This window comes from Diabrotica virgifera, chromosome 5 (assembly GCF_917563875.1).
Source record: "Diabrotica virgifera virgifera chromosome 5, PGI_DIABVI_V3a".
NCBI lineage: Eukaryota > Metazoa > Arthropoda > Insecta > Coleoptera > Chrysomelidae > Diabrotica > Diabrotica virgifera.
The window spans coordinates 55,253,994-55,277,528 of NC_065447.1; the positions used below are offsets into that span (position 1 = coordinate 55,253,994).

A 23,535-nucleotide genomic window follows, 5' to 3' on the forward strand; every position below is an offset into this window, starting at 1 on the left:
TGTTAGGAGGAATTACTATAAATCGACTGTGGACGGTTTTGATGTTGTCAAAAATTTTTTTGACATTGACCCTGTTGAAACTGGTTGACCTACTGAGACTTGTTGTTTCGGGTTTTCGAATTGACAATACGTCCTTATGCCTTTTCAAAAAGCCTCTCATCCACTCTTCACCGGCAATTTTTCTGTGTGCCAAGAATCTGGAAATTTCTTATTATTGGCGACAGCATATTTGTAAGCTAGCTGTCTTACGCCTTTCTTAGATAAACTGTACTGCATTAAAGCAATATTTTTTATATATTCAACTAAGCAAGTTTCCTCTATGTCAGTAAACACTTGGCGTACAGCATAATTTACAGAATAGTGATATTCACCTCCTTCTGGTTCTTGAAATTTTCTGGCCTCTCTAGCAAGTGTAGCACGGCTAATCTTAATAACTTTGGAAGCCTGTCTACAGCTAATACGTTTTGTTGGATCCTCATGGAATATAGACTCCAAAGCCCCCTTTAACAATTCAGGATTAATCGCTTCTCGCTTTTTTCCAGTCTTGCTACGTGGCATAAGGAGAGGTTATATCCTGCAAGTAAAAAAAAACGAAATAAATACCTAGCTATAATTTAAATTTTAAAAAACATTAATGTCCGACTGGTGTATTATTTAATAAATAATGACATGATTTGACGTGAGTTAAAAACGCAAGTTTCACCAAACTATTTAATTATCTATACGAAAACCAAAGGCTCGTGTACCTTCGGCCATGGGTCGTGTACCTTGGGCCATGGCCCAAGGTACAGGATGTGTTTCTGGCCCAAGGTACAAGAGGGTACACTTTTTTAGAAAAACAAATTTCTAGCTTAGAGGTTATGTTTAAAACAAACAACAACAATAAATAAATACTTACCAGTAAACTGTTGATATAACTATACACTCAAATTATTAAAAACACAATCTTGTATTACAATACTGGCACTCAAATTGTTCAAAAATATTTACTTTTAAGTCTCAAAACTAACTTTTGTTGCGCAAAACCTCAGTTTGCCGCGGATTTACACCAGACTAAAATTTTGACGTAGCGGCAACCATAAGCAAATGATTTAGTTTGTTCTGGTGTTAGTACTTGGAGACACTGGTTTTAAATTTGAAGTGGCCCAAGGTACAACGGCCTAAAGGTACAACAGTCTCCCCTATTATTTATAAAAATATCAATACCATATATAAAAGGACTATCCGAGAAACTTAAAACAATAGGAAATAAATTCAACATTTCAACAACATTCAAAACAACAAACACATTGAGATCTATTCTATCTAAAACTAAACCTAACAATGATCAAGAAAGAACAAAAAATTGCATTTATAAAATACCTTGTGAATGCGAACAATTTTATTTAGGTGAGACATCAAGACCATTAGACGTTAGAATAAGTGAACATCAATCTTATATTAAAAATAGAGAATTTGAGAGATCTCAAATATGTCAACACGCATGGGATAATGAACATAGAGTTCAGTGGAGAGATTCAAGTATAGTCCTGAAAGAATCAGATAGTAAAAAGAGAAAAATCAAAGAAGCGGCTCTAATTATGCTAAATGAAACCAATTGTGTCGCAAATTCCTCGGTAGAATGCAGTAGGATGTGGTTACCCATACTGAAAGAGGAAGTCAATAGAAAGAAAATACCAAGATTAGTAAGTCAATAATATCGAGCTAGTACATATTTTATATTTTAGTATTACTTATATATCTAGTATTATTAATAATATTTATAATTTAAACATGTTACAAGTCAGAATTTGGTATTATTTTTTGAGAGTAAATTAATGTAAGACCAAATACTTACGATGTCGGGATAGTATCACAGGGTTTTTCCTGGTTTTCCCTTGTGATTTACTATGAAGTCTCTAACGCGAGAATTTTACTGTCGTTGCATTTGGTTGTCTTTTTAAAGACATATCACATGCTATAATTTTTTATGACGGATATTCTTGAGTTGGGGTTAATTTCATGTAATCGAATGAACTATCTTTCAGTAAGTCGTCCCAGGAACGCAACTCATAAATATTGGCAATATCATTTTAAAGTCTTCTACTTTAAAATGTATAATATATGTCTGAATTGCCAATATAAATGAGTGAGATTAAATAAATTATTAGAAGAATTTTTTTTGCTTAGCAACAACACTTTAGTTTATTTTAGTAATATTTTGTATTTTGACAACGGCACCCGATTTGGGCGTCGAAACGTTAATAAAATTATTTTTTTCATTTTAATTGTGGCTTATTTCCCATATAAATAATTAATCATAAAAATGCCACAAGGAAATAGCTTTAGATATTTATATTAGACCAAGGCGCATCTGTAAAAATATTAGTACATTTGGACGTTGAGAGGTGACTCAAATTTTTTTGCAGAAATTGCTTGAAAATAACTCAAATTTGAGTTATCCTCCCACTCAAAATGGTCCGGAACATTGTTTAAATAAACAAAATGTCAAAATATGAATGAAAAATTCGATTTTTTTATTGGTTTTTTGATTATAACTTTAAAAGTTTTCATTTCCGAGAAAAGTTGTACTGACATAAAAGTTGCATAATTAAATTTCCTACAATATAGAATTGGTTAAAAATTTAAAAAATAGTCACCCTTGTTGCAAAATAGCAATAATTGCGAAAAAACCATACAAAAACAAGTATTCGCATTTTACGTTTTTCAACCATTTATTCTAAACTTAGGACCTTCATATTTTACGCAGAAAAACTTTATGATACAGTAAAACAATACTGTAAATTTCATTAAGATCGGTTTAACAGATTTTGCAAAATAAATTTTGCAATCCAGCTTTCACAAAAAAAAAATCATTTTTTCAAAATGTTACAGGACTGAAAATAAACCAGATAGCAAGTTGAAATTTTTTTTTGCGTATAGAAGTGCACTGTACCTTTCATTTGCAATTTGCAAAATTAAAATCGATTAACTACCACGGCGTCAGGAATTTTTTTAAATAAACATTAGTTATTGGTGCTACGCGCAGGACAGCGGATAATTTGCTCTGGTTGGGCATTCCAATGACCTTTGATAATGACTGATACATTTTAATTTTTATTACATTTCGATATAAATAAATAAATTTGTTTATTGCAAAATAAAAACATATACTCTATCCTTTGAAATAACACTTTTTTAGCAAAAACTTTCTTTGTTCATATATTTTAACTTAGAGAATAAAAGTTTATTATTTTTAAACATATGCAATTGTTTAAACAATATTTCACAAACAATAATAAAATTAGTTCGATTCTTGTGGAATTAAAATATTAAAATACAACAAAATATAGAGTAAGGTCCGGTTTTTCAGTGAGCGGTTAAAATTTTGGTTAGCTAACCTAGTTTAAATTTTAACCAATATTTTAACCCTTATATCGTTTTTCAGTGCTTTAAACCACGATGTGCAATTCTATAGATTTTTGACAGAAAAATAAACAAAATAGAATTTCATAACCTATTTTATAAATAACAAATAACATAACATTACAAAAATGATTAATGCATTCAAGTTCCGATTCTTCATCTGATGATGAAGATATAATCAAGAATATAATAATACATAATACAATATTTCCCGCGATAACACAAAATGTCATAATTTAACTAACCTCTTCTTTCAGCAAATATAAACGTCTGTCGGAAATTCGGGGTTAAACCACCTATGATAGCGAGTATCGGTTAAAATCTTGGTCAACTTAAACGGGTTTAAGCGATAACCTAGTACTGAAAAACTGATTAACCATAAAAATTTCGGTGACCGAAAAATCTGGGTTAACCCAGCACTGAAAAACCGGGCCTAAGAAAATAATATTTTTTGGATAAACATTGGAAGAAATTTTGGTGGAAATCAAGTTGTATGAATCGAACACCGCTGTCCTGCGCGTAGCACCAAAAATTAATGTTTATTTAAAAAATTTCCTGACGCCGTGGTAATTAATCGATTTTAATTTTGCAAATTGCAAATGAAAGGTACAGTACACTTCTATAAGTAAAAAAAATTCAACTTACTATCTGCTTTATTTTCAGTCCTGCAACATTAAAAAATATGATTTTTTTTGCGAAAGCTGGATTGCAAAGCTGAATTTTGCAAAATTTATTAAACCGATCTTAATGAAATTTACAGTGTTGTTTTAATATGTCATAAAGTTTTTCTGGGTAAAATATGAAGGTCCTAAGTGTAGCGTAAATAGTTGAAAAACGTAAAATGCAAATACTTGTTTTTGTATGGTTTTCTTCGCAATTATTGCTATTTTGCAACAAGGGTGGCTATTTTTCAAATTTCTAACCAATTCTGTATTGTAGGAAATTTAAATACGCAACTTTTATGTCAGTAGAACTTTTCTCAGAAATGAATAGTTTTAAAGTTATAATCAAAAAACCAAAACCAATAAAAAAATCGAATTTTTCCTTCATATTTTGACATTTTGATTATTTAAACAATGTTCCGGACCATTTTGAGAGGGAGGATAACTCAAATATTATTATTTGATTTATTTTCAAGCAATTTCTGCAAAAAAATTTTAGTCACCTCTCAACGTCCATCTCAAAACAGATGCCCCCTGGACTATATTGAAATTATCCTAATCGATAAGTTGTTTTCTGTCGATTGGCGGTAAAGTCCATCCATTAGAATGTTTAGCCAACGATTATAATATCTTTATTCTTTGGATTAACCATATCTAATTATATTAGATTATAAAGTAAACTACCTTGAAAAGTCATTATCATTATTATATCCAAATATAATATTCATTTTAGTATTTCTATAAATATTTGGAATGACTGTTACGTCTTCAAACAGCTGCCATTCCAAGATATTTTCTTGTAAATTTTTGACTTCATTTTAACAGAGGGGGATCTAAGGGGGGAGGTTCCCCTCCCCCAACAAGGTTCAAATTAGAGAAAAAAATAAAAAAAATTGTTGAATGTTGAAACATAAAAATGTATTAGCTAACCGACATGAAATTTAAACCATAGACAAATTTAACCAAATAAACCCTCTAGTTATGAAAATTAAGGGAACTTACGTCAGACCCTCTAGAACTCTACGTCAACCAACTCCTGTAGAAAGAATGAATCGCTAACATAACCATAATAAATCAAGAATAAATCAACAACCAAGAGATAAGAGCGCGCATTGGAAAAGCTAGATCGACCTTCAACCGGATACATCTAAACATTCCGTATATGTACTTGGACCATAGGAGTTTTCTATTGGTTCATTGCAGCACGCGGTAATATTTTAACCAATAGGCGGCGAGGTTCCAGATGCATATACGGAATGTTAGTCGGTCCCAAATTCATATACGGAATGTTAAATATCGTACACCGAAAAAGATAAGTTTTTTTAGAGTCTTTTAAAAGGAGATTGATTTTAAAATACTTGTTACTGTATTATTAAATAAAAATAAAACAATTATATTATTTCGAATGTTATTTGGTGCGAAATTCATATGCGGAATGTTAATTATTCGTAGACCAAAAATGGGACTTTTTATTACTCAGTTAAAGGAGACTGATTTTAGAATACCTATTTTATTGATGTATTATTAAAGAAAAATAAAACAATGATTAGGTACCTATTTGGTGCGAAATTCATAAATGGGATGATATAGATTTGAGAGACATATTTCTTTATTTGACTAAGATTTCGCTTTCTCAGAATTTTTAATGACTTGCACGTGTTGTTAAGTAGTTTAGATCTGTTTCAGCTATTCAATTCAATTCTGTTGAAGTTTAGGGCTGTGTGCTATCAGACGAAAATAAATGTTAACTTGGTTGTAACGTTTGCGGTTGTGTTTTAAATATTATTTATTCTGGTTTATATATTTATTTTGGTCTACGAATAATTAACATTCCGCATATGAATTTCGCACCAAATAACATTCGAAATACTATAATTGTTTTATTTTTATTTAATAATACAGTAACAAATATTTTAAAATCAATCTCCTTTTAAAAGACTCTTTTTAAAAAAACTTATCTTTTTAGGTGTACGATATTTAACATTCCGTATATGAATTTGGGACCGACTAACATTCCGTATATGCATCTGGAACCTCCCGCCTATTGGTTAAAATATTACCGCGTGCTGCAACGAACCAATAGAAAACTCCTATGGTCCAAATACGTATACGGAATGTTTAGATGCCAACCGCATGGGGGCCTTCTTAAAGTACCACAACCTCTTCCTTGGCATAAAAGTAAGAATTCTGCGATGCTACGTCTTCTCTGTCCTTTTCTATGGTGTTAAATCGTTGATGTTGAACGAAGATATGTAAAGAAAACTCTTCTTCTTCTTCTTCTTCTTCTTCTTCTTCTTCTTCTTCTTCTTCTTCTTCTTCTTCTTCTTCTTCTTCTTCGTACGACTAGGATTACTCCTGTTTGTCTTCCTCTTATTCTGTTTCAGTTGTTGTTGACTGTACATTGTGTTTCCACCTTTTCGGCGGTCTTCCAACGGGTCTTCTGCTATACGGCTTGTTGTTTTTACATATGTACATGTTTACATGTTCGTTCCAGCTTTTCTTTCTTGTTTTTATCCACCTGTTAATATTTTCAATTTTGCATCGTTCTCGTATACTTCTGTTGCTTTGTCTGTCTCTTAATGATATGCCCGGTATTGATCTTAATACTTTCATTTCGATATTGTTGATTTGTTGTTTTGTTTTTCTTGTATCGGTCCTTATCTCCGCTGCATATGTTAGGATAGGTCTTACTGTTGTCTGGTATACTTTTATTTTGCTTTCCGTGGTCAGATATTTGTTTCTCCATATGGTTTCTCGTAGGCAACCACTTACTCTTGCCGCTTTTGTTGCTTGTGTTGTGGTCTCTGTTCTTATATTCCTGTCACTAGTGATCTCCACTCCTAGTTAATTTAATTTCATTACTTGTTCTACAATTTTGCCGTCTATTTCTAGCTTAAGCTAAACGCGGCTCTTTACTTATCACTATACATTTAATTTTTTCTACTGATATTCTCATATTAAGTATATTTGCTGTAATATTGAAAGTGTGGATATGTCTTTGTAGGTCATCCTCGTTATCAGCAATTAGTACTGCATCATCGGCATAGCATAGTATCGTAATTTTATGCGTTCCCATGTGGTATCCATGTCGTTTTCTTACTTCGTGAATTATTTGATTCATCACCATATTAAATAACAATGGGCTGAGCGAGTCTCCTTGGCGGATTCCTCCTTTAAGTTCTATGCGTTCTGTTTCTCCTGTTGAAATTATAACTCTGGTCTTGTTGTTCTTGTTAATTTCAATAATTAGCCTTATTATTTGGTGGTCTATTTGTTCAGCTTGTAAAAAATTTAAAATGTCATTTCGCCTCACCCTGTCAAAAGCACTTTTTAAATCTATAAAGCACATGTATGCTGGTTTTCCATATTCAATAGACTTTTCTACTACATATTTGTCTGATAATAAAAATTGCATCTATTGTGCTGCGGTTCTTCCGTAAGCCTTGTTGTTCATCTGCCATGTTCGCTTTTTCCTCGATTTTATCTTTTATGACTGCCGTCAACAATTTTAATGTGCTGTTCATCAGACTAATGCCTCTATAATTTTCAGGATTTTTCGAGTCTCTCTTTTTGAGTATCGGTAGCAGGAGACTTTCCTTCTATTCCGTTGGTACTACTCCGATATTTATTATATCGACAAATAATTTTAGGAGCCATTTGAGTAGTGTTCCTCCTCCATTTTTTAGCAGTTCATTATTTATCTTATCAGGACCAGGTGCCTTTGTATTTTTTAATTTTTTTATTCGTTCTTGTAGAAGAAAATTGGATACTTAAAATCTCGTGGACTGACCGAGTCACAAATGAGGAGGTTCTCAGAAGAATAAACAAGAACAGAGAGGCACTGACTGACCACCATCAAATCTCGAAAGTTACAATACTTCGGCCACATTATGCGAAATGAATCAAAATATGGACTTCTACAAGCCATCCTGCAGGGAAAAATATTTGAAAAGCGAGGTCCAAGAAGACGAAAAACATCCTGGTTAAAGAACCTCAGAACCTGGTTCAACACATCTGTGCATCTTTTCCGCGCTGCTGCATATAAGATAAAGATTGCCATAATGATCTTCAATATTCGTCACCGATAGGCACATCAAGAAGAAGAATGCATATATTATTTATGTCTTTTATGTTATTTGGGTTTATCTTTTTTATGCTTTTGGTTGGCGTTTCATTGGAAGTCCCTCTCCCCATGGCAATTGTCTACATCCACCAGTGCCTTTTAATATTTGCTCCTAATTACTAACATTATTATATCCAAATATTCAGTTTATTTTTGAATTTTTATATTTATTTAGAATAACTGTTACATCTTGTTCGAACACCTGCCAATCCAATATCTTTTTTTGTAAATGTTTGCCTTCATTTTAATAATTATACTTTCAAATAACTATTTTAACGTTACAACATAAGTATTTATTAAAAACAAAACCAAACCTTATTATTAATAAACCACGTGATACACCATTGTAAGGAAAATTAACTGCTTTGATAAGACGGTAAAACGTGACCAACAGAAAACGTGAGCAGAAAAAAGTTTCGTATATTTCCAATTACAACTTGAAAAAAAAAATCTGATATTTTGGATTTAGTTATTTTAGTAAATTTTATGGAATTTGGTATTTCTGTGAAGTCATCTTCCCAAATCACCGAAGATTACAAAGTTATGCGTAAACAATGTTAGCAAATAAACAAAGAAGAAACAATTTCAGTATTTATTTACAAATTTAACAATTTCCACACATATCAGTGCATCTGCACCAAGGCGATCTGATGAGTATTTAGCGTCCAAAACAAAAACGAAAATTTTGGAAAAGTAATGATTTATTTCTGAACATAGTCTTCTTTTAGCTTGGTGACCACTTGACCCAGTGATGCTCCTTGAACTTGTTTAACCAGTCCGAACAATATATTTTCTTGACGTCTGCAAAGTAGGCTTCCGTGGCGGTGATGAAAGCCTCATTAGACTTAAATTTCTGCCCGTCGAGTGACTTTCTCAAGTTTGGAAACAAAAAGAAGTCGTACAGGGCCAAATCTTGAGAATATGGTGAATAGAATAGTAGTTTGTAGCCCAATTGGATCAACTGGGCCGTGGCGTCGGCGGAGGTGTGAGCCAGTGCGTAATCATGGAAGAGTTTGGTTTCTTCCTCAATTGGGGCAGCTTTTTCTTAAATTCGGCGTCGAATTGGCCAAATAATGTGACATAGTAAAGTCCTGTCACCGTTTTGCCCTTTGACAGGAAGTTGAATAGATCACATCTTGTGAATTCCAGAAAATGGTAGCCAGCACCTTTCCGGCCGATTCGACAGTCTTCGTCCTCTTCGGAGCACGTTCGCAGAATGACCTTCACTGTATCGACTGTTCGTTGGTCTCTGTCTCTGGTGAGTACCAGTGGAACCATGTTTCGTCGACGGTTATGAAACGACGTGGAAACTCTTTTAAATTACGCTTAAATAGCTCCAAATTTGTGTCAACTCGACAGTAAAAATTCGATATCTCTTAATCAAATTGTCCTGTCGACAAAAATCAAAATGGTGTAACAAACTAATTACTTACGCTACGCCCCTGGAGGGTGACTCGGTGACTGGAATATTATCGTCAACCGTCAAATCCCAACATATGATTTTGCAAAAGCCCTGTATTTGGTTAAGTGACCCAATATGCCTGATGTTTTTGCATGCTTGATTGACTACAAAAAGGCTTTCGATAGAGTCCGACATGAACAAATGATGGAAGTGCTGAAGAGGACAGGGATTGACGGAAGAGACCTGAAAATAGTAGCTATCCTGTATTGGAATCAATCAGCAGTGCTCCGAATAGATGGAGAATATACAGATCAGGTCAAAATCTTAAGGGGAGTGAGACAGGGATGTATAATTTCACCGGTGATATTCAATCTGTACTCAGGTCACATTTTTGAAGAGGCTCTAAAAGGCATTAATGAAGGCATCTCAATAAATGGAGTCAATGGAGATGATACAATAGTGTTTTCCAATACCATGAAAGGGTTGCAAAACTTAATGAATAAAATAATTTAAACCAGTAGAACATATGGACTAGATATTAACACCAGCAAAACCAAGCTAATGATCATCAGCAAGCAAACCATAACTGGAGCAAATCTGTATGTGAACCAAATGAGAATTGAACGTGTCTCATAATGCAACTATTTGGGAACTATAATCAATGAGTCGTGGAACAATACTCAAGAGATTAAATGTCGCATCGGAAAGGTAAAGAGTGCATTCTTGACTATGAGCCCTGTGTTCAATAGCCATGACATCACTCTAAAAACAAAAATAAGGCTCCTTAAATGTTACGTGTACTCGGTGCTTCTATAAGGAGTAGAAACGTGGACATTGAAGGCAGAAACTCTATCGAAACTTCAAGCTTTTGAGCTATGGTTGTACAGAAGGATCCTGAAGATACCATGGACCATGGACAGACAAAGTCACCAATGAAGAAGTACTACGGAGGATAAACACAACCGTAGATTTAGTCAACATCGTGAAGGGCCGTAAGCTGCAGTACTTGGGACATATAATGAGGAATCAAGGCAGATACGAGCTACTCTAGTGCATTTTACAAGGTAAAATTGAAGGAAAAGGGGCCCCAGGACGAAGAAGAATATCATGGATTGCTAACCTGAGAGTATGGTATAGAAAGACCTCAACACAACTATTCCATATAGCAACCAACAAAGTCATCATAGTCAGAATGAACGCCAACGTTCGGACAGGCACCCTAAGAAGAAGAAGACCTATATATCCATCGTGTGTGTGGTCTTTTGACGATGGTTTGTATTTTAATGTTTTGCAGATGTAAGAAGGACACACTGACACTATTCTTAGTTAGTTCGCATTCAGATTTTGTATCATAAAGACGAAATACACAGCTCGATCGATTAATTATCATGATTTTCATTGTAAACAATCCTAAACCTAAAATTAATTATTATTAGTAATAGACCAGGACTAATCTGTAAAAAAACGTCTATTTTTGTTTCAGTATTGTGTATTCAGTAATAATAATTGACTTATGCTCCTTCTCAAATATGCCCGGAACATTAATAAAAAAATTAAAATATTTAAAAATTTCGAAAAACATCGATTTTTTTTCTGCTTTCTTTGCTTATAACTTTAAAACGATTCGTTTTGAAACAAAGTCGTACAGAAATAAAATAAAGATAATTGAATTTTGTATGATATACAACTGGTCAAAAATGTCTTAAAGTATTACCTTTTCTGCAATATAGCAATAAATACAAAATAAGGGGGCAAAATACGCCTGTTGTTATTCAATGTTTCTTAACCCTTTGGTGGCACTTAGAACCTTAGTAATTCAATTAGAAAATTCTTATAACTTACTTAAACGGTCTACCAAATTTCATTAAAATCGACTTAATAGATTTTGCATAATAAATTTGCAATCTAAATGTTTTTAAAAAAGTTCAAATTTTTTCAAATCTTTCTGAACAAAAAGTAGACCATTTAGAAGTTGGCTAATTTTTTTACATATAAAGAGGTGCTTTACCTATCTAATACACTTTACAGAATTAAAATCGGATTATTTAAGGGGCCTCAGCAATGTTTTAAAATTATAAACAATTTTTTGGCTTATAAACAATAATAAAAAAATTTATTTTTAGCAATGCAAATAATTAAAACAGGTATAATTTGACTTAAACTTTCAAATGCTGTCAGCAGAATTGCTAATTTATTTTTTAATCAAAAGTTATTCGCGTTCAAAAATTGCAATTTTTCGATTTTTTGAAAGTTCCACCGCGTTCATCTCGAAAACTATGCATCCTACGAAAAAACTTATAAAAACATTTTTTGCTTAGAATTACCCAAGAAATACAAAAATGTTTTATTTTGCGAAAAATCGATGGTATGTAATTCCTCAAGTTCTTTGCTTATAACAATCTTATCGACATCCGGGTCAACTGTTACCCAAAAAATTCGTTGTCCACGGGTCAAAATACATAAAAAACTTGGGTAACTCCATCTAAATAAAGGAGCCCGTAGCACCCCTTCCTGACCACAGCACTAATTTGTTTATAAGCCAAAAAAATTGTTTATAACTTTAAAACATTGCTGAGGCTGCTTAAATAATCGGATTTCAATTCTGTAAAGTGCATTAGATAGGTGGAGTGCTTCTTTATATGTAAAATAATTGACAAATCTTTGTATGCTCTAGTTTTTGTTGTGCAAGATTTTAAAAATTTTTAATTTTTTAAAAAAGTTTAGATTGCAAAATTATTATGCAAAATCTAGTAGGTAACTCAATTTTAATGAAATTTGGTAGACGGTTTTAGCACATTACAAAAATTTTCTAAGCGAATTAGGAAGGTTCCAAGTGTAGCCTAAGTGATGGAAAAACATTGAATAACGACAGGCTTGTTTTGCCCCCTTATTTTATATTTATTGCTATTTTGCAGCAAGGGTGATAAATTCAGACATTTTTAACCAATTGTATCTGATAGAAAATGTAATTATCTTTGTTTTATTTCTACAGTTCGTCTAATTTACTTACCGTTACACGTCATTATCTACGCCAGAGATCTAAGTTGACATAGTTGCCAAAGTATAAAAAAATCCTGAATCCATTTTAAATCAAATAGATCACGTAATTATTATCAACGGGGATTAAACAACAAAACAATTTAATATTCAATGTAAATAAGTAAAAACTTAAGAAAGAGAGAACAAGAATTAAGTTATAATCTTTTAAGATTTGCTGTGCAAGCGTTTTTGCACTGCATTGTTAATAATTAAAAAACGGCTCCGAACTCTTGGCATGAAGTCGGTAGGTTTCTTTGTATGTGTCTACATAGTCTACAATAGCAACTAAAAAAGTTGTCAGATACCTCGATTATTCCAAGTCGTGATAAAATTAGGTGAAATTTATATTTTTATAGTAGAAGATGTTTTTATAGTAAAGTAAATAATAAAAACAGTAAATATAATAAAACAGATACTTATAGTAAAGAATATAAACAAATATGAAGTGTCATCACCGCAACTGTCAAATAAATGTTACCAATTTATTCTAAAATGTCACCTTCGTTCGATTACAGTTACAGTGTGATTCGAGTAAATGTGCTTCATAAAAACGCTTTATAATTCATTTATACAAATTAAATGAAACATATTATTGTGCATTTCTTTAGGTTAACATTAATAGAAATCTTCAAATATTATTTCTACGCGTATATAATAAAATATGTCTAGTGGCTGCAATTCCAGTGTATTCGGCAACGTGGTTCTAAAAAAGAACACATCTGCCGCCTAAATATTTCGTGTTGGTATCATGCGACGTCACAGGCTATGACTCGGATGACGTGCAACGGTTAGTAAATTAGATGAAGTATATACGACTTTGTTCCAAAATGAATCGGTTTAAAGTTATAAGCAAAGAAAGTAGAAAAAAAAATCGAAATTTTTAAATATTATATTTTTTTTTATTTATGTTCCGGGTATATTTAAGGAGCATAAGTCAATTATTATTAACGAAGTTATCACCTAACTTTATCCGCAAAAATCCGAATGCCACCTCTCACATCCACCTAAAAACAGATCCTTCCTGGTCTATAACATTACATACATGTGTTCGGCTATCCAATATATTTGTGTAATAAGGTCGTCACCTATCGCGTTGCTTGTACCTTTTTCAAACTGCCTCCCTACGTGGAGCTTACCTTTTTACGTTGGCGACCATCTGTGTCGCCGTGTCGCTTATCTCTTTATTATAATTAGCACCAATTGTGGCGCTATCTCTTTATAATGGGTATTATGAGTATAACAGATTTTGTATTTTGACGTAAATTAAGTTAGTTTCTATAAAGCTGTAAAATAAATAAACATTGCACGATGTTTGCCATTTTTACAATTTTCATGAGATCAATAAAATGTATCACTTCTATTGGCCTGCCAATACAGAATTTTTATTGTTAGAGCGTAATCTTCACAACGTATAAGATAAAATTTCGATTTTGAGTTTTGGCCACACATATGAGACATTTGAAATGTGCCTAAAAAACGCTGAATTTAAACCTTCGCCTTACAGACGTTGTAAGATACCGGAAGTATTTTTTAATTGTATTCTATAATATATATATCATCACCAAGCCAACCTTCTCATTCTACCAAGTCTCTCATTTGCTGGTTGCGTAGAAAAATGTATAAAACCAAAAATGACAACAAAATATTTACTTACTTGTTTATGAAATCAGCAGGTCCCACTAACATTGATCCTATTGGGCATCCCAAACCTTTGCTGAGGCAAAAGCAGGCAGTGTCTACATCTCGAACAATCCTTCGAGGACTCACTTTTAAGTATACAGCGGCATTCATCATTCTAGCACCATCCATATGAACGGGAATATCGTGTTCGGCAGCTATGCTACCAACTTTTTCCAGCCAGTCTAGAGGAACCACCTACAAAATGATGTTTTTGTTTACTAAGTTTCGTATCCTAATTTCTTTCGCATTTATCACTAATCACTATGTAGATTCCCTAAATAAATGTCTTCATATTTATCTTTTTTTTTCTCATACCGATATTCTTCCTCCACATCTTCTTTGTCCTTTCTCCCCTAGATCAAGGAGTGCTGTATTGTTCGTATAGCTTTTTCATACATTCTATTTATTTCTACATATCGCAGTTTCTCAACTTGACAATATAGTACGTTCTTTAACAGTAAAATATTGCAAAACCTCTAAATTTTAAAGAACTGCTTGGACTAACATGAAATTTGACACACAGATAGCTAATAAGTCAAAGAAAAAAGTGATATTGTGCCGATGTGTGCTTTCATTTTTCAATAAAATAACCACGTTTTTAGAAGGGTTTTCGCAAATAACTCAAAAAGTAAGTATTTTGTCGAAAAAAAAACGTTCTTAGCAAAAATATAGCCTGTAAAAAAGTGGAAAAGATGGTGTATATATTAGGTCTCTATACGTAGCAGAACCAGAGTTGCTAGCTAGTGAAAATTTGTTCATATTCGTCAAATTCCAAATCGAATATTTTAACGTGATATAACCAAAAAATGAAGCACTTTTTGGGGAAAACTCATTTCAACTTTTTTAAAGTCCTTAAAAAATCTTTATTTGTGTTTTCTAAAAAAAATTATAGCATCAAAAGTAAACAAGTTACGCTCAAAATAAAGTTGGTCCCTTTTCTTTAATAAAAAAAACAGGAAAATCACCCCCTAATTAGCATCTCAAATGAACTTAATCGTTACCATTTCACAAGTTTCTTTACTCGTGTATGTATTGTTTATATGATCTGTACGTTTCATCGGTTCAAAGTCCTTATTTTTGAAAGGGCTGTAGTTAAAAGGGCTTGAACGATTTACCAATCACGAGTGTATGCAAATTTAGAAACACTAAATCTTAACCAATTTTTGTCTTACAGAAAAACAAAAAAAAATACAAAATATTTAAAAAAGCTAAGCCGACTTTTTTTATTGTTTAAGATTTTTGTTATCTCCAACAATTTTTAAGTTATTTTGAAAAACCGCATTTTTTTCAAAATTAAAATTTTTAAAAAGTTTTCTTTAAAACCAATTGTTTTCAAAAATAAGCACTTTGAATTAATAAAACTTACAGATCATATAAACACAACATAAGTAAAGGAATTTGTGAAGCGGTAACGATTAATTTCATTTAAGTTGCTAATTAGGGGGTGATCTTTACGATTCTTTTTGCCAAAACAAAAGGGACCAACTTTATTTTGAGCGTAACTTGCTTACATTTGATGCTAGAAACTTTTTTTTATAAAAACAGAAACAAAGCTTTTTTTAAACACTTGTAAAGTTGTAATAAGTTTTCCCCAAAAAGTGCTTCATTTTTTGTATATTTCACGTTGAAATACTCTATTTGGAATTTGGTGAAAGTGAACCTATTTTTCATTAGCTATAACTCTGGTTCTACTAGGTATAGTGGCCTAATATATACACCATGTTTTTCACTTGTTTACGTGCTATATTTTTGATAAGAATTTTTTCCTCCAGAGACCTCGTGCATACACCATTTTTTTTTACTTTTTACAAGCTATATTTTTACTCAGAACATTTTTTTCAATAAAATACTTACTTTTTGAATTATTTGCGAAAAACCGTCTAAAAACGTGTTTTTTTTTTGTTGAAAAATGAACATGTTCACTCGCAAATAACTCGAAAAGTATTGACTTTGTGAAAAAAGTTTATAGAACAAAAGTTCCTTAGAATTAGTCAGTTTATCCATTTCCGGACATATTTTGGACATATATTTTTTCACCCCCGAGAGGGGGTGAAAGTTACGCTCAGGGCAAAAGCACACATCGGCACAATATCACTTTCTTTCTTCGACTTGTTAGCTATGCGTTTGAAAAATTTCATGTCAAGCCAAGTGGTTCTTTAAAATTTACAGCAAAAACCGTGAAAGAATGTACTAATAATTCCTAAATTCACAACATCTTAAAATGTGCTCTCTTATTTTGATATTTGCCATCTCTATGTAGTCTCCCTTAATATATTAATTTACTCTAAGTATGGACGTTGATTTTCTCTCCTTATTTTTTCCCCGATTTATTTCTCCCGTTTCTAGGTTCCATTGAGAATCTCAACTATTCCATTGTCCTGAGAATCACATCATGAGAATCAATGATGTGTTATCATTTCGAAGTGTTATTGTTATATTATTTTACGTTGTGTGTTTAAAATTAACAACGTAAATTTCTAAATAGACGTATTTACCAAGTGAATCATCTCATAATATCTAGAAACTTAACCCCTTCCGGCCTACCGAAATTTTATGGTAACGACAATAAACTATAATGCTTTTTACATGACTGTTGAAAGATTTGAGAATTGCAATTTGACGAATTTTAGAACAATATTTCGAAATCTAGAAATGGGTTTTCTCTTTAATCTTTACCTACGTTTAGTATTTCGATACAATTATCCAGAGGTGTAACAGAAGCCCCCGCAGCATGAAGCTTGCGGGGGGCCCAATATGTCAAGGGCCCCATCTTATTATCTAATATATGTAAAAATGTGTTGTTTTATTATTTGCATACATACGTTTTTTAAGCAGTGCAGTATTGAAAATGAAGTTGTCCATCCGAATTAATAAAATAATTGTAGATATATTCGCCAATAGCAGATAGTGCACGAAGAAAGTTGTTCATCTCATAGAATAATACTAATGTAATCATTTAGCAATTTTTGTTCTATTTTATTCTATACCAATAAAGATGAAAAATGTAAGTCGTCATAAACAATGCATGAATACACCAATAGCTCAGTAAATGACAGTTTTGGAGTGAAATTATCACTCCAAAAATTATCCACTTTGGACGGACGTATTTGCTTGACAATTTGGATTTAGGTGCTAGTTACACTCCACTTAAAAGTTGGATTTATGCCATTTGGTTGCTTTTACTTCGGGGTGTGACACCCTCCTTGGGGTGAAAAACATACGTTTAAAATAAGTCCGGAAATGTATAAATTGACTAATTATAAGAAACTTTTGTTCTTCTATAGAGTTTCTTTATCTATGCTAATACTTTTCAAGTCATTTGCGAGTGAAAATGTTTACTAAAAAAAAACAACGTTTTCAGACGGGTTTTTCGCAAATAACTCAAAAATAAGTATTTATCGAATTAAATATTAGATATCGCAAACATATTTATAGCAAAAATGTAGCTTATAAGATACAGAAAATGGTGTACTTATTCATAAAGTCTATCGGCACAGTAAAAGCACAGTTAAAGCTCATGAAAAATTATTTTTATTTGTCCAATTCCAAATCGAATATTTCAACCTGAAATAACCAAAAAATTAAGCAATTTTCGGGAACAACTCTTAAAATGTATTTTAATGTTTCAAAAAAAGCTTTATTGTTATTTTTTATAAAAGTTTCTAGCACCAAAACTATACGAGTTACGCTCAAAATAAAGTTGGCCTCTTTTTGGTAAAAAAAATCGTGAAAATCGCACCCCAAATAAAATTTATCATTAGCGCTTTACCATTTACTTTAAATATTTATTGTTTATATGATCTGTAAGTTTGACCGGTTCGAAGTCCTTACTTTTGACAAATTTAAAAGTTTTTTATTTTGGAAAAATGCTTTTTTTCAAAATAACTTAAAAAGTATTAGTGATGCGAAAAATCTCAAAGAGTAAAGAAATATAGGTAGGTCTTGCTTTTATAAATATTTTGGCTTTATTTTGTTTTTCTGTAAGACAAAAATTGGTTAAGACATGGCTGTTTAAAATTTGCATATACTCGTGATTAGTGACTCGTTTAAGCCCTTCAACTAGAACCCTTTTAAAAATAAGCACTTTTAACCGGTGAAACTTACAGGTCGTATAAAAAAGTTAGGTAATTTTTAAGGCGATAATGATTAGTTTCATTTGGGGCGCTAAATAGGGGGAGATTTTCACAAATTTTTACCAAAAAATTGGATTAACTGTATTTTGAGCGTAACTGGCTTAGTTTTGATGCTAGAAACTTTTGTAAAAAATAAAGCTTCTCTTAAAACATTAAGTTCTAATGAGTTTCCCCGAACAGTATTTCATTTTTTGGTTATTTCACGTTGAAATATTCGATTTGGAATTTGACTAATAAGAAAAACTTTTCATGAGCTAGAAGTGTTCTTTTACTGAGCCGATAGACTTCTTTTTTGTTTCATTTTTTTATAAGCTAGATACATTTTTGATAACAATATTCTTTTCGATCGAATACTTACTCTTTGAACTATTTGCGAAAAATCGACTAAAAACGTGGTTTTTATGTTGAACAATAAATAACTCGAAAAGTCTTGAGTTGACCACTTCGGTGGTGACACTGAAAATTACACGGTATCGCCATATTTTACGTTGATTTACTGGGCTGTAATAATACATATGGGTATTTGTTACACATGTCGCATTTAGTAATTTTTTAAAGGGGGCCCCATTTCCAATTTTGTGGGGGGGGGGGCTCGACGGAGTTTGTTACGCCACTGTTCTTCTGGTAGCACTACAACCCGGGGTGGGTCTTGGCTGACTGCACAATTCGCTTCCATCTCGAACTGTCGTCCATGATAGTTGGGTCAGTGGGTAGCCCCATTGTTCTTAAATCTGACCATTCTGACCAATTTTTTATCGAGCTACTTAAACTCTTTTTTAGTGCAATATTTTTTTGGTTTTGTTATGTAGTGAAACAAACTATTTGTTTGTAAAAATTTAGAGAGAAATATCTAAAAACATACTTACCCTACCACCGCACAAATTATGGGTATTTTCGACGGTTATTAGAGACGTAATTGTCTCATGAATATCTACATTTTTCTTTATCTTTTCTCTGAGTTCATCGAGATCAAAGGTTCCATCGTCTTTGGTCTTTAAACAACGAGTTTGGATTCCAGCCAACTGAGCAGCTCCTCCTTTAACAGGAATAGAAAAAACTCTTTAAGTAAATTAGTAAGGAAATTAGAGAACCAAAACACAAAGAAAATGATACATGGATTAACTATATAGAAAGCTCTATGCAGAGGAAGGACAAAAATGCCAGAACCGGAAACTCAAGAGGTAACCACAAATGAAGAACAGAAAAACGGCAGGTAAAGACTGAACACCAAACTAATTACTGAAATATTGTGCAGCAGCCATGACAGAACAATTAACAACATTAATTAATAAAATTATGAAATACAATCAAATACCGGAAGAATAGACAACGAGTGAACTAGTTCTACAATTCAAAAAGGGAGATAAAAACAGACGAAAAACTACAGAGGCATCAACTTGTTAAATACTATACCCTGAAACTTAAAACTAAAATTTTACAAGACCTAATGAATCAGAGGATAAGTTTAGCAGATGAACAACAGGGTTTTAGCACTGGAAGATTGAGTAGAGATGCAATATTTGTCATACAACAAATTACTGAGAAATCACTAGAGCATATTTCACTAGAGTATATTTTACCAGTATTTCTGTGTTTGATTTATTTGAAGAAAGCAAAATAGAGACGTCCCCCTAAATGTCATAAAAACTATTGAAAACATCTACCAAAACAACAAAATAGACATTAAAATATATGGACAACTTACAGAACCGATAGACATAGGCAGCCGAATAAAACAGGGGAACGCATTGAGTCCTATACTCTTCAACTTCAATTCCTATAAAAAGTGTAAACAAAAGAAGATGATACAGAATGGGAAACAAAGACGTAAAAACACTCTGCTATGCAAGCGACGCAATATTGATAGCCCAAGATGAAGATAGTCTGCAAAGAATTGTCCACAGAGTAAAAGAATTTAATAATATTAAATTCATTCAATAATATCAAAATGTCATATTATAAAAATGTAATAGATGTAATAGATGTAATAGATGTAATAGATGTAAAATAGAAATTGATGACATCAGTATTGAACAAGTAAGGGAAATAAAATATTTTGGAATTACACTGCCAGCTACGTAGACCTGGACAAAGAAGTTAGAAATCAAGTACAAAAAGTAAATAGACTGGCAGGATGCCTTCGTAACACTATATGGAAAAACCGACACATTAACACTGAGATGAAGTCAATAATTTATAAAGCCAGTGTAAGACCAATAATGACATATACATCAGAAACCAGATCCGACATAGCCACAACACAAAAAGTACTGGAAACACAGCACAACAAAAAAACTACTGGAAACGGCAGAGATGAGAGTACCGAGAAAAATTACTCGGAATACGCTGAGAGATTGAAAGAGGAGTGAAGACATTAGAAGAAAATTTAACTAAATAGAAAGAAAGATCTTGCATAGACCACATATTTACACTCCAACCATTAGTTGAGAAACAATGGCAAAAAATAGACTAGTACACATGGCATTCGTCGATTTAAAAAAGGCATATGACACGGTTCCCAGAAAAAACTATGGAACACGATGAAGGAAATCGGAATACCTCAAAGGTTAATAGAGGCCGTAAAAAAACTTTACAACAACAACATGGTAAGAGTTAAAACCGGCAATAAATACTCCAACGAATTTAAGACCACAAAAGGCTTATTGCAGGGATGTTCTACATCTCCGACACTGTTCAAGATATTCCTAAAACAAATATTAAAACCATGGAAAAGGAAATGTGAAGGAATGGGAATACCAATCCGGGATAACTTCTTGTACACATTAAGTTTTGCAGATGACTAAGTGGTAACGGCTCAAGATGAAGAAGATCTGTCCTATATGCGAAAATTAGAAAATACACAAAAAATGGACTAGAAATAAACCTAGAAAAGGCTGAATACTTAACTATACCCTATTCCACGAACATACGCCTGTTTTGGATTCCTTCGAGAACGAATATTCTACTGTGCAAAAAAAAGAATGTGTGTGTACTTTGTACGCACGTAAGAAGTTATACTTCTATTATATGATTTAAACGAAATTAATATACTTTTTATTTATATTTTGTTTAAATATTAAACTAATTTATACTTACTACTTCTCAAACATTTTTATTAGAACAGTGCCAAAAATTAAAATAATAAAAGAATAAAACACACACAAACACATTAAACAAGCCACAAATGATGTCTGAACATTAATTGTCGAAAATTTTTTTAACTAAATACGTATTTTCTGAAAATACAATTATATAATAAATATACTTACAATCATAAAATGTATTAAAAAAAACAAAAAAGAAAGTTTCTATTGGGACTCGAACCAGCGCTGATAAGAGCGGTTGGTATTGGAATTCATTTGCCTTCTCCGCTTAGCCACGGACACTATGTGTCATTATTTACGAAGATCGACTAACTAAACGGATTAAACTTGTGATATTTTGATATTTTGAAAATTGATCAAATTATTTTAATTTTGAATTGAAATGATTTAGAATTGAAAAAATACAACAAAACATAGAGTAAAAACAATATATTAGGTGAATATTGATAGAAATTTTGATGGTAATCAAATTATATAAATAAAAGTATTACATACTATGTATTTTGGCAGATCAAATAGGTAGGGTTATACCCATGATACATTAACAATTATTACGTACCTGTTGCTTTTAAAAACTATTTAAAAGTCACTACAATATTATAAACTTTTTTGTTTCTGTCCTCACAACAATAAAACTAATATATTATACATTTGTTTACCTTTACCTTTACCTCCAGACCACAGCTGCCATATAGGATAATTTTTGACATGTCATTTGAACATCCAATCAGAACAAAGTTATAATGCGCATGCGCCGGGCTGATAGGTTTTAACATATAAAAAAATCACCCTCTATCGCCGGTAAAGAAGTATAACTTCAATAAGAAGAACGAAAGTAAATTGCAAATTACATTGTTGTTTATTGAAATAATTATTAGCGCCATCTACTTTCGTACTTCTTATGTTGCACACTAAAATATTCATTGTCGCGATAAACCAAAACAGGCGTATATTCATGGAATGGCTCATACAGAACAAGAACCAGTGAGAAACTTAGAAATGAACGATGATAGGGAAATTATCAGCACTGAAAAATTCAAATACTTAGAATTCATACTTCAAAGAATGGAACCACCGAGCAAGAGCTAACCAGCAGATTAGCACAGAAAAGAACATGTATTAAACAAATGAACGGGGTACTGTGGGATAGACAGATTACCAGAAATACAAAGAAGAGAATATATAACACCTTGGTACGTAGTATAATGATCTATGGAGTAGAGAATTGGGTAATAAACAAACGAAACAGGTCCAAAATTACAGCAACTGAAATGGAGTTCATGAGAAGAAGCTGCAGGGTGACAAGAATAGATCGCATTATAAATGAGGAGATAAAACGAAGAATGGCAGTAGAACAAGGCATCCTCAGCTACATCGGGGAAGAACGTTTAATTTGGTATGGACGTGGGAGAATATCAGAGCGTACAAGGAGGATATCAAAGATTTCGGATTGGAGCCCAATAGGAACGAGAAGAAGAGGTAGACCCCGAAGATCATGGAGGGATGAAGTGGACGAGGCCGTGGAAAGATGAGACCTTAGAGACGGAGAATGGCAGAACAGAAACGACTGGAGACGTTGGTCGAAAGAAGGAAGGCGGTGACAGCTGTAAAAATCCTGATATAGGTAGATAGATAGATAAAAAAGAATGTCATAAACACGTAAGCAGAATAGGGGAGACCCGTGGCCACGAAACCGGCCCATGGACTATAAATTGAAACACTGATTTTTCCCTTCCCATCTTTTTAAATCAGAATATTGCAGAATAAAAATAAAATAAAAATTCCATTTGTATTCAGTTGCAATGCGAAGGCAAAACAATCTTATTTTTCAATCAGAATAAGCGCAGTCCAGCCCTCTGAATCGACGATTTTCGACTCTTGTTGGAGTCTCATCGGAGAGAACGTAGGCCTGCTACTCCATACTCCAATTGACCAACACCGAGAGTTTACCCCCCACACCGCAACTGACGTGAATGGACTAGGTGAC

At 32.6% G+C, this 23,535-nt stretch overlaps 1 protein-coding gene across 2 annotated transcripts in view; it reads right to left on the bottom strand.

Moving 5' to 3' along the window:
• Positions 1 to 23,535, bottom strand: part of LOC114339167 (uncharacterized) — a 123,240-nt gene that overhangs the window by 66,475 nt on the left and 33,230 nt on the right. For both annotated transcript variants that reach the window (XM_050652538.1, XM_050652537.1), the window contains exons 3-4: positions 19,311 to 19,480; positions 14,286 to 14,506 (exon numbers count right to left, since the gene is read on the bottom strand). In XM_050652538.1, the coding sequence (XP_050508495.1) occupies positions 14,286 to 14,506; positions 19,311 to 19,480 (391 nt within the window). The remainder of the gene's footprint in view (positions 1 to 14,285; positions 14,507 to 19,310; positions 19,481 to 23,535) is intronic.